Genomic DNA, 11862 nt, shown 5'->3' on the forward strand with positions numbered 1-11862 from the left:
GAGCTTTATAACCCCTTGCTAAGTACATAAAAGATTGCAATTGCCAAAGAGCCGATAAGTCAAAAATATGACAACTAAACAAACAATAAAGGAAGCCCCAAACAAGAAATTTATTTCAGCCAAAGAGGAGGGAAGACACATGACAACGCGTGGACATGTCTTGCACATAAAAAAACATCTCGAATAGCTCTCAAGTTGACCTTTGGATAATGAAGTCCAATGGGCCAAACTATTCCGAAGCAGATCGATTGGGCTTTCCCACAACAAAACGCCGAGCATGTTGTCCAAGCCCAGTCTTCTTTTTACAACCATCAAGTGAAACTGATAACTCATAAGGAGGTGCATCAGAAGCCAACCATTGTTCGACATAGAATATGGATTGGCTACAAGTTTTGTGTGGCCCAGTAAAAGTAGTCTCAACAAAATCAAGAAACCAACCGTGGTGGTCACCTGATCCATCAGAAGTAACATTAAGCCTGCAAATTGGTGGGCTAAGACATAGGCCTCTACCAGTGAAGATGTCCACATTACCCCTTTCGTAGTAATCATAATTTGGGCCCATTAAACCCCATTTCTCTAGATCTGGAATATATACTGATTTTCCTTTAGCATCGCCAAGTGTAACGCTGATTTTGGAGTCTGTTCCTCCCTTTATGATTGATCCAGTTTTAACATACAATGTGTATACACAGTCTTCCTGCATCAGCAAAATATCCATAAGACATCATCTTCAAAAGATTGCGAAAGTTTAAGAATAATAAACAACTAAAGTATAAAGATTTTTTACACTAGCAGTGTAGCTAATCTGTTATTCCAGGTTAGTTACCATTTTTATTTGATAATCAGTTAACGTGTTATCATAAAAAGTTAACTATAATTATCTTATAAGTTACTTGATGGTGCACGGTCTTTTTTGTATCCTTAATGCAAAAAAATTTGAACTTATAGTTATCACAAACGTAACCATAAAGTCATGGCATAGAAAGCTGCAATTGACCAGGAGGAGTCATGACTCAAAACCATTGTATTTGTATCCAACTTTTCTAAGAATGAAATCCGTCAAGCTAATTAAATACTACTAAACTTTGATGTGATGTTCCTTTGTCAAACTAAACTTTCAATGTATAATATTAACATTTTCCTCTATCACAGTTAAGAGAATACACAAATCAAGATAAACTATCTTAAACTCATAATTCATACAGTATTAGTATAATGTTGAACGACAGAGGAGAGAGTACTAATATTTATTGTGCATTAGGAGTGTTGTACAGCGTTCAGCAATAATAGTACGACAAGGAGAAAATGTCAAGCATCAGATAATGCCATCTTACAAAATAGTTGCATAAATAAAAAGACAAGCTTTCCAGGATGTTGTTTATGAATGTACAGATTCAGATCTCAAGCATATGCTTCACTACAGAATGTACTGGTTCAAAGATCTAAAAATGAAGAGCTAAGGCAAGCAAAAAGGGACATAATTATCATATATATTATAAAGCACAGTCACATCATACTGGAATCTGGATTATGCAATAAATTAATAATTACAAAAGCAACATATGATCTGTAATCATAGTAGAGTTTGACGAATATGTAAAGAAACAAAAAACAAAAGTTAGGTATTACAGTCAACATATTGGACCACCAAAATTAATGAAACTCAATCCTAAAGTTGGATCAGTTGATCTTTAAAATTTCAACTGGAATAAAGCTAAAAGATTTAAGTATAGTGAAATCAAGAAATATATAAGGACTTACAGAAGAATCTGCTGCAACAGCTGAAAGAAAGAAAGTGAAAACAACAGCAAAGAGGAAGTGGCGATTCGTCATCATTTCTTTCTTTTGAGATGAGATTTGATTTCCAAATTTGGCTTCGTCTACCATTAAACTAGCACCCTGCATTATATATAAAGGAAATATTGGGCCGCGTTTTCCTGTGCGAAAAAGTCACTAGGCCCACCATATCCCTTTCCTTTTTTTCTTTTGAAATAAAGTTAAATTGCTTTTCTCTTTTTTTTTATTCATATCATTTCTTTTATTAAAAGGAAAAAAATAACTTGTAAATTCTCGATCCGGAATCCACTCTTCTCTATCTTTCTCTAACATTTTTATTCTTCTTTTTTCATTGACTTCAAAAATTCAATCTACTCTCCAATTTCAACAATTAAATTCACATTTCTTATTCAGAAGATTATTATTATACCAGTTAGTGAACAGTTTACTGGATATTGTATTTGCTAAGAAAAAAAAGCTAATGGGACCAGAGCCCTAAAATAAATACACATAATGAGTAACGACAATAATTATTAATAACCAGTAAATATACAAGGGTGTATAGTCTAATGTCTACATTACTTTCTGAAAATTATGCTATTTCGGGAGGGTCTCGTCTCTGCTGCAGGTTTAAAGAATATGCCACGAGAGGCATGAAATGATAATGTTATTCATCAACTTGGCAAATTTTCTAGTTTATTGCTGTCGCACATGGGCGTTGGCAGATTTATTTGGACCAATACTTAAAAACTGTTTAATTGTTCACCTACTCAATCTGAACATAATTTATTTAAGAATGGATGATGATTCACGTATGAGGGGATAAGAACGAGCACCACGTGACAGGCATCTGAAGATCGACACTGTTATCATGTTAATTATTCTATTCTTTTTATTTTTTTAAAAAAATGATTAGGAATATCAACTGATATCACCCTCATATTGAATCAGAGATATTTTCCCCTATGGGAAGGATAGTAAATTTTCCCAGAACAGAATTACAGAGAAAAAAATAATATGAAAAGAAAGAAGTGTAGGAATCAGCTATATCGGTGTATAATGCTTGTATGTTTAACAGTTGAAGCATATATAAAATAAAGAAGAAAACAGATTGTGGAAGCTCATGGGTTGGCTCTACTGTACTTGAGAGCCTTAGGTGGCATTTGTATTCAGATTTGGCAGTGGTTTTAAAACTTGAAAAATTACTTCTTGGAAAAAAGAAGATTTTGGGAAATAATCCAAAGAAATATGGTGTTTCGAACACCTGGTCCAAATATAATTTTTTTGGAATATGGAGTCTTAGTTATTTTTTATTTTTTTTTAAAAAAAAAAAGGAAAAACAGCAATTTGGATTCTTGTCTTGTTCTCCGAAGTACATTTGTTGATTGATTTTCATCTGTTTTTACATCTAAGCATAGCTAATAATGAAAATTTTCCGAGAACTTTTAAAAAACCAAAGTACAAAAGCCAGGATCTTTCAACCTTTAAGCTAATCGTGCAAATTTACTTTCAAAATAACATCAAATTCGTCTTATGAAATGTAAAATAAACAAGGGAAGCTGACGATAAGCATATGCACACATATTTCAGAATTAGAGCTATTAATGCTATGTACAACTGTACAAGCAACACTGATCACAGGTTGGATGAAATGAAGAGACGCATCATCGCTAGGGTCTCTGGCATGACATTTTATGTGCAACATATTCATCTGAAAAGAGGTGGGAAAAAGGAAAGAGATTGAAGCAGGAACATTCAAAATCATCACCATACCAAAATACTGAAAAACCCGAAAAAAGAAAAGAAAAACGACAAAATCATGCCCCAGCCACTCTTAGTATCTGAAAATGATAAAGCATACAATTTTCAGCAGACACTTCAGTTGGGGCCTTTTATGCCCCTGGCTTTAGAATGCAGACACAATCCGAAGCAGAAAGACCTCTTTTTGGGTACAGCAAACAGCAAAAAATCCCAACGACATCAAAAGCCTTACAAGGTAACCTTAAAATTTATCTAATGGAGGTCATTTCTGATTTAAGGTTAGCATATAGTATAAGCTTGAAATAACTCACAGAACTATAGACGTCAAATAAGGAAGTTTACCTCTTAATTCAGGTGCTGCTGCTACCAAGATCAAAGTCCATGGTGTAATCATATTCAATTGTCGGAATGACAGATGCCATAAATTTCAAGAATAGGAAAAGGTACCTGTCAATTGGGTGCTTCAGATCAATGTTCCAGAGAAGAGATAAAAACTTTTATCATGAAACCTCATGCAAATATACAAAAAATTGAACTGAATTACTTTTAATCTAGTAAAACAAAATTCTTTTATCATAATGCTTTACTTTTCAAAAGAAAAATCTAATGGGGCTGGAGATTTGTATGTGTCTCAATTTATTCAAATGAAACAGCATGTCTAAGACTACTGTGGCTACAAGATGCTCCTGCAGCTGCATGATCCCTTCCAGGAGTCACCAATGAGATATGAAGAATCCGAGAACATGATGCAAGGTTGCTAAATAGTTTCTAGCAAAGACACAATTATTTCCTAAACTTCATGAGGGAAACCATCACTGCGCGTGAAAAAGCTTATGGGAAAATTTAAGCTACCCCCCCCCCCCCCAGGCGGTTAATAGCTACAGCTCAAAGATCTTTTCAGTGTAATGACTAACATAACTAGTATTGCATATGCATGCTATACATCGATGCCATGACGTGCACAAGCATTTGTATGTTTCCACATATGTTGTGTACTATTGATCTTCCAGTGACCAAATTAGATCATTTTGTACCATGCATATTATGTGAGCATGTCTATTACTGGCTGAAAAACATAGGTAAATGAACTAAAGTTAGAATTTACTGTACTTGTCAACTTCTGGTTCAACTCCCCGTGACATCAGAACATCAATGATCTTTTTCATGACAGCCCCATGTCGACATGGATGTACCGAAGCATGTTTTCCTGGTAGATGTGGATGGTCTTCAATGGTTACCTGTATAACAATATTGACAGCCAACAACTAAAAGTAAAGTGACAGACTTCCCAATGAGGAATTCACAGACTTTTTCTTAAAGGTAAAAATACCTAGACAAACTCACAAAACGCATAAGAACTTAAAAAAGAAATAAGGGTAAAATACACGCGGTTAAAACCAGACGCCGCTGGGGAACAACACTATTTTTCCAACTTGATCAGAAATTGTAATGGAACTAGATTCAAGCAACAATGCACCTGCTTGTATTGCAGTGAGTCTCTAACTCAATAGCAGTAGCTTTAAAGAAAGAAAACAGCTAATGTCTCACAAATTTAACTGAATCTTGTCCATAAATAACATCCAGACCTAAAACATGTTGCTCACCGTTTTACGTGCATGGTCTTGACTGACATCTTCAAGTACAAGTTCTGGTTGCAGAAGCATCCTTGACTGCCATATAAAAACAAGAGCAGCACTTATTTACTATATGTGTCAAACAAAAACTTAGGCCTCATGAAATTCCAAAGGCCCAAAAGTTTTCATAGTTGATCAGTTTTCAAACAATTATAAAGTTCTGCAGAGAGGACCGTGATGCATGCCTAAGAAAGGGAATCTTATTTCTTCCAAAGGAATATACATTCTCTCCTGTATAATGAAGTTTTGAAAGGTAAGGGAACCACACTGATTCAGCGTTAACTGAATTGTTAAGTAAAAAACTATGAATACAGTGCTTCAAGCAGTACCCGGAAATAGGCAAAAGAAATCAATCATTAAGATAGGTAACCTATATTTCATCGCAAAGGAACGCTGCATAGTTCTGCAGATAAAAGAAATATAAGCATGGCATGATCAAAATAAAATAAAAGATGAAGGTCGGATTTCAGGAACTCCAGTAAATTCAGTTTATCAGAACCGGTAAACTCAAAGATGATACGCTGTGATACACTGCATTGGATATTACAATAACAACAACAACAACAACAACAACAACAACAAACCCAGTGAATTCTCACAAGTGGGGTCTTGGGAGGGTAAGATGAATTAGATAATCTAATACGCTGCATTAGATATTGCTGCAAATTTTTAACTTCTTTTGTGAATTGCAAAAATCAGGATAAACAATCATTTTGAAATAGAAAAATCTGCAGAGAAATGGACATAGGTTATATTTTACATAATTTAAGCAGATTTCAGTTCGATTAAATCATGCTTTTGCATTAGTTTCTGAAATTAATGATAAATAATGGAGAAAAAGCAATGGGAGGAAAATCTGAGTACATCAAGCATATATATAGTGATATAAAAAAGAAAGGAGACTCATGGGACTTTTATTCTAGGAACCACTAATTTGTCTGTTTTTTATATATATGCAAATTTGTCTTAAAAAGATTGTTGAGCACACGAATGAAATGAGAAGATATCGAGAGTTCATATAGCTGATCCAGCTAATTTGAGATTGAGGCATAGCTGTTGTTGTAATATGAAAAACACATTTTATTAAAATAACATCAGTTTATTATGACTGACCTCATCATATCCAGTGAGCCACACACGAGGGGTTTGATAATACTTATCATACCTGCAAAAAGTAACCATTTGATAACACTTCCTTAATCCAGATGAGACATCTAAATAAGGCCCACAATTGTGCAAATAAGCACTTATATTAAATTGGAAGCACAAGAATGACTAAGCTAATGAATGAGTTGCCTTACGTGATGCTGATATCATAAGTTCGGGTTCTTAGAATATTGTCATCGTCAGGCTCATGAGCCACAAGATATGCTGTCTGAAGGGTAGCCTGCGAAAATTTCATGACAAATTGAAAATATTGGCATTGTGATCAAATAATCTCACAGCATGATAATTTACTGAAATCCTGCCCTTGTATCTGAAGTCTGAACAGATTTGCAGAAAAACATAGGGAAAAAATCTTCTTACACAGACAACAACAACAACGAAGTGAAATCCCACTAATGGGGTCTGGGGACCAACAACAACAACTTTCTTTCCCTCGGGGAGGATAAGATTAATTCATTGAAAAATAGCCAAAGGACTTGTGACCCTTCTTTTCACACCAACAAAGTTACAGCAACAGAAAATAAATTAACTGGCTCTTCAAGCCTTCCTTTTAAACCATTAACTTATTTATTAATGCGTATACATGCATGGGTTCTTACCAGTGACGGAACTAGGATTTTTACTAAGGGGTGTCAAAATATAAAAAAATAAATATACACAAAATTAAGGAGGCTCAACACATAGTATATACACATAAAAAAGTTTTATTTTTCGTATTTACACAGTGTAATTTTTCGACGAAGGGGTGTCGGTTGACACCCTTTGGATGCATGTGGCTCCGCCACTGGTTCTTACACAGACAAAGGAGATGCAAAAGGTTTGGACCAAAAACAATCAAGTGCATGACCAATACACCCTCATTGCAATTGTACTTGTACGCTCTTGAATAGTAACCTTATCTGTTTAATTTTTTTAAAAAAAACAACACCTTTAGCTTTGAACAGATCTTTTTCCAGAACATATTAACTGCAGAAAACCATAAACTTATTATATAATCTCATAAGCCAACACAGGCCGTCATACAGGCAAATAGATGCAGAAGGTTTTCGAGTAACACGTATGATCTCCACAACACTTTCATAATCATTTGTACTTGTATACTGTTGAGTAGTAACCTTAGCTGTTCAGAGACTTTCACAACAGATCTTTTCCAAGAATATCTTAGTGGTAGAATAGTTACACAGTCAACTTTTGCCATGAAAGTTATAAGACCCATTTGGTTGGTAATGTGATCATCTATAGTACAAATAAAACCTCAATTCCTTAAACTAACCAGAAGCAGCGGACCAAGATTTTATAGTCGTGAGTGCTTGTTGGAAGGAGCTCCAAAAGAGGAGTGGAAAAGGAGTTATGTTGTGTTGTGAGGGAAGAGAAAATTTCAATTGTTTGGGGGGAAATGGGATTGGAAAAGGAAGACAAGACAAAAGGTAAGAGGAATTAAGAACGGAAAATAGAAAAGGAAAGAAAAGAGTTCTAGTTTGAGAACGAGGGTTTGGGGGAATAGGGAAAAAAGGTAAAAAGAGAAAAACGAAAGTAAAACAGAAAGCAAATAAGGAAAAATTGGATGATAAGAAAAGCAAATAAAAAAATGAAAGGAAAAGGAAAAAAAAAAAGCACTCAGTTGAAATTTTTCAAAGCAGGAAATGATCCTGCACCACAATGTATGGCAGATCACCTGCTTCCAAGCGGACCTATTTGTCTTTTATATTTAAGGGCGCTCACCGAATTTTATGGTACTTGTTCCTCATTGCCTATTAAGCATATCAAATCTGGTCAACTACAATGGGCGCTTGAACACCCATGATTCTTCATGTAGGTCGGCCATTGGTAACCAACTGTGCGTGACACAAAAGTTGGAACCCAGAATGGTCCTTGTGTTTGCAGTATTAATATCAGCAACCATGGGAATTTTCGTCTCTTCACTACACCTACATGGCTACATTTCTGAGTTTTACCCACCATCTCCCGTTTCCATCTCTTCTTTGTTATTTTTTTTTTTGGATAACCGTGGTGTCCGGGCCAGCTTGCGCGCACCTCGACTAATTCCACGGGATACCTGCCACCTCCCACCAGCAACAGGTATCGGGTAACTCTATCCACCAAGGCTTGGATAGATGGGAAGAAATCACCTAGTATTTGCCTCCGCTGGATTTGAACCTGAGACCTCATGGTTCTCACCCACTTCATTGACCACTAGGCCACACCCAATTCTCACCCAATTTTGTTATAGTGGGAAAAAAAATTCTTAATCTTTGTAATGTTGCTTCAATTCAAATTTTTAGCACATCATGTTCAATAATACATATTATCTTATATATATGCATGTATCGAGTCCCACAAATTCTAGCACTATGACACCAGGGGCGGATTTAGGAGGTAGAAGGGGGTTCGGGGCCGGAAAATTACATTGTGTATATATGGCAAAAACTGTTTTGTGCCTCTATATATTATATTTTGAATCCCCTTGGCACAACCCAAATGCATAGCTCAGTGGTCAAGGTGGTTCAAAACCGTTGTGAGGTTGTTGGTTCAATTCTCACTGGCCACAATCTCTTTTAATTTTTTAACCATTCCTTTTTTTCTTTTTGAACCCCCTTAGCGGAAATTCTGCCTCCGACACTGATGACACCCGTAATTAATGGTCCAACAAATGCATGCATATTCTTCTTATATGAACTCCCGCTAGAGTCGAGCAAAACCGTAATCAAAAACAATCTTGTTACCATCATGCAATTTAGTTGATGAGTATGAACAGTTACAATCGGGTGAATAGATCATATTTTTGTAATATAAAGCAATTCATTTGTATGATTAAAAAGAAAGACAACAGCAATAGATGCAAAAACTCTGTAAAGGCCTTTTGGAGATAAAACACAAGAAATTGCAGCAGGGTGAAACTGAAGATAGGAGAGATTAACCACAAATCACACACTTTTAGAAGAGCAAGTAACAAGGGGAAAAAGAAAAGGAAACCGCACGCAGATTCAGCACATACAGGATCCGTTTCAACGAGATTGTCAGGTTCATCGTACTCTCCCATGTCTGGTATATCTTCCTCCTCTTCACCTCCAAAGTATGAGGAGATTGACTGGATAGTATTCCTTTTGCTAATTTCTAATGTTTCCATTGATGGCAAGTTGTCATCCTCGTCACTTTTGCTTTCTACGAAACAAATGGGACAAATGTCACAATGAAAGATTAAATGCAATTTGTTGCTAGACACACAGTTACGAAGAATACCTTTAGGTTTCCCATGTGTGGCAAGCCAACCATCATTTTCCTCATTATCAAGCAGAACTTCACCTCCAGCAGCTTCATATTCTTCCTCTACCGATGCGGCTCTCCTCAAGCAAGGAACTGCGATAAAAGTTAAATTGGCACGTAACTTACTGGTGAATGATAAAACTCTTCCACTCTAGGCATTCCAAAAAGATGATAAGAGGACGTTTAAGAGCAAGTGAATATCAAAAAAGGTCTACTCAAACTAGCATGATAAGAAAGTTTCTTTTTTTATAAGTTATCATGATAAGAAAGTTTAATTTGTGTAATTCTTGAAGTTCCAGAATTTGATGATGTAGTAGGTGTGAAATGGGAAGATAATATTTGTTCCAACAGTTAAATGGGTATATCAACTGTGTTTAGACCAACCAGCACGCAGAAAATACTTGGCAATTCTATCAGAATTTTCTCCGTTTTTTAAAGTACTTGTAACACCTAATTTAGCTTTTCAAAATCAACTCTGCTTCTTCCTATAATAAAGAAGTGAAAATTAATACTCTAGCTAATTGTGGATAAAAAATGAAATCATCATGAGCACATAAGTTAGCTAGCTCATGTCAACCCAAATGCATGGAATGCTATGAAGAGTGGAGGAGTTATATGATAAGTACCATTTCTAGTTATCAAGAATTGCTTGTCAGCAGGTAAATATGACTTCCTCTTGCTAGGTTCACCTGATTCCCTGTCAATGAACAATTGAAATGTGATACGAGTAACATATAGCAATAATACTACATTGATCAATGCTTAAACAAAATCCTAGAAAGCAAAAAAAATTCTCATCTTCAAAGCAAAATAATATGCATCAGAAGCCGAGAATCAATGTAGAACAAGCAAAAGTAGACAACACCCTGAAGACGGAAAAATAGGAAACCTAAAGCATGAGAGATATCAATAGTCTCTAGTCAGTAAATTCATCACTTCAGACGACATAACTAATACTAATGGGCATCAATCATCTTAGCTCGATAATCAATACCAGAGATGAAAGAAAGAGCAGTCATATGGCAGAAACAAAGTCAAAACTCAAAAGAGAAAATAACTGCTCGACTATAAAGTTTTGAATTTGACAACAAGAAGCAGAGGCGAATCCACCTTTTATAGCAGCAAGTGCGGGACACTAACTACTTTTGGCTAGAATTATAAATCTAGGGGATTCTCAATAATATATTTATACTAAGTCAGCAACCATACTCTGCAGCAACGGGCTTTTAGCCTGGATCCGTCTCCGACAACAAGTCAGCTCATCCTACCACTAATACAATGACTATATATACACACCAAGTTTTATAGTAATAATTAATTGTACCATCATATACACGTATACTGATCTGATTCCATATCACATAAGTTTTGAGCATGAATTGGAGCCTATGCATAGAAATTGGACGCTAAAATCGGTTTTCTCTTCCGCTTTCTCGTAATGTTTTTCGGTTTTTCCTTTTTCACCTTTTTTCTCTATCTTTGACTTAAAGTGAGCAATTGATCCTAAAGTTGAAGGGGAAAAGGAAGTAAAGGAATACCAGGACCAAGTAGGGCATTTGGAGACGAGATTATCGCCGGCGATGATGAACTCATTGATGCTGAGAACGCCTTTCTCTTTGAAAGCAGAGACGGTGCGAGGACTTGTGATTCTCTCCACTGTGCCCTTGAATGCTTCGTGAATCTTCTGTGACAGTACCATTTTCTGCACTCTCCACTTTCACAGGTATCGAAATTCCGACAACTGGGTTATAGAGATTTCTCACCTTTCCTGTTGGAAGCCGGAAATCCACGACTCACGGTGCTTTCCGTGTCCTTCCGGAGCTTGTATTGCGCCTAATTACCGTATCTTCAACTTGGCCCGTGATGTTTATACCTTTATCAATTCACACCCCATACGTTTAGTTTGTGATACGCTACAACACACTAGTTGGTAATTGGGAGCAAAAAAACACTAGCCGGTAGGGCTGTACAAATGAAACCGACAAATCGCATCAATTCGAAAATTCGAGTCAAATCGAGAAAAAAAATACAGTAATAAATAAGGTAACGACGCGACCACACCAAATCGGTCTTTTCATAAAGTGATATTTTTCGTCGTTACATAATGACGGATTTAACAATAAGATACAATAAAATTTAAGTAACAATCAAAATAAATATTGTATTTAAGGTAATAATACAATACAATACAACATGTAACAACCATCCAAACAAGTTGTTAACATATAAACATGTTGGTGTTTACAACAAGTAAATACAA

The 11862-nt window shown here is 35.7% G+C and overlaps 2 protein-coding genes across 4 annotated transcripts; both read right to left on the minus strand.

The window, feature by feature from the left end:
- Positions 1-229: 229 nt before the first annotated feature.
- LOC107794516 (PLAT domain-containing protein 3) lies at positions 230-1887 on the minus strand. The gene is made up of 2 exons (XM_016617014.2): positions 1762-1887; positions 230-697 (listed from the first exon to the last, which is right to left on the minus strand). Exons 1-2 carry the CDS (start codon positions 1885-1887, stop codon positions 230-232), a joined length of 594 nt encoding a protein of 197 aa, XP_016472500.1.
- Positions 560-11446, minus strand: LOC107794515 (autophagy-related protein 3). Of its 3 annotated transcripts, none has more exons than XM_075252055.1 (10): positions 11141-11446; positions 10229-10299; positions 9579-9695; positions 9334-9500; positions 6473-6558; positions 6285-6336; positions 5142-5207; positions 4648-4775; positions 3880-3984; positions 560-697 (listed from the first exon to the last, which is right to left on the minus strand). In XM_075252055.1, the coding sequence occupies exons 1-9, from the start codon at positions 11299-11301 to the stop codon at positions 3888-3890; spliced, it is 945 nt and encodes a 314-aa protein (XP_075108156.1). In that variant the 5' UTR covers positions 11302-11446; the 3' UTR covers positions 560-697; positions 3880-3887. The 3 variants fall into 3 exon arrangements, with proteins under 3 accessions (XP_075108156.1, XP_075108155.1, XP_075108154.1); XM_075252054.1 differs by lacking the exon at positions 560-697 and adding an exon at positions 1762-1899; XM_075252053.1 differs by lacking the exon at positions 560-697 and adding an exon at positions 3236-3487.
- Between the last annotated feature and the right edge of the window lie 416 nt (positions 11447-11862).

Source organism: Nicotiana tabacum, chromosome 4, assembly GCF_000715075.1.
Source record: "Nicotiana tabacum cultivar K326 chromosome 4, ASM71507v2, whole genome shotgun sequence".
NCBI classification, from domain to species: domain Eukaryota; kingdom Viridiplantae; phylum Streptophyta; class Magnoliopsida; order Solanales; family Solanaceae; genus Nicotiana; species Nicotiana tabacum.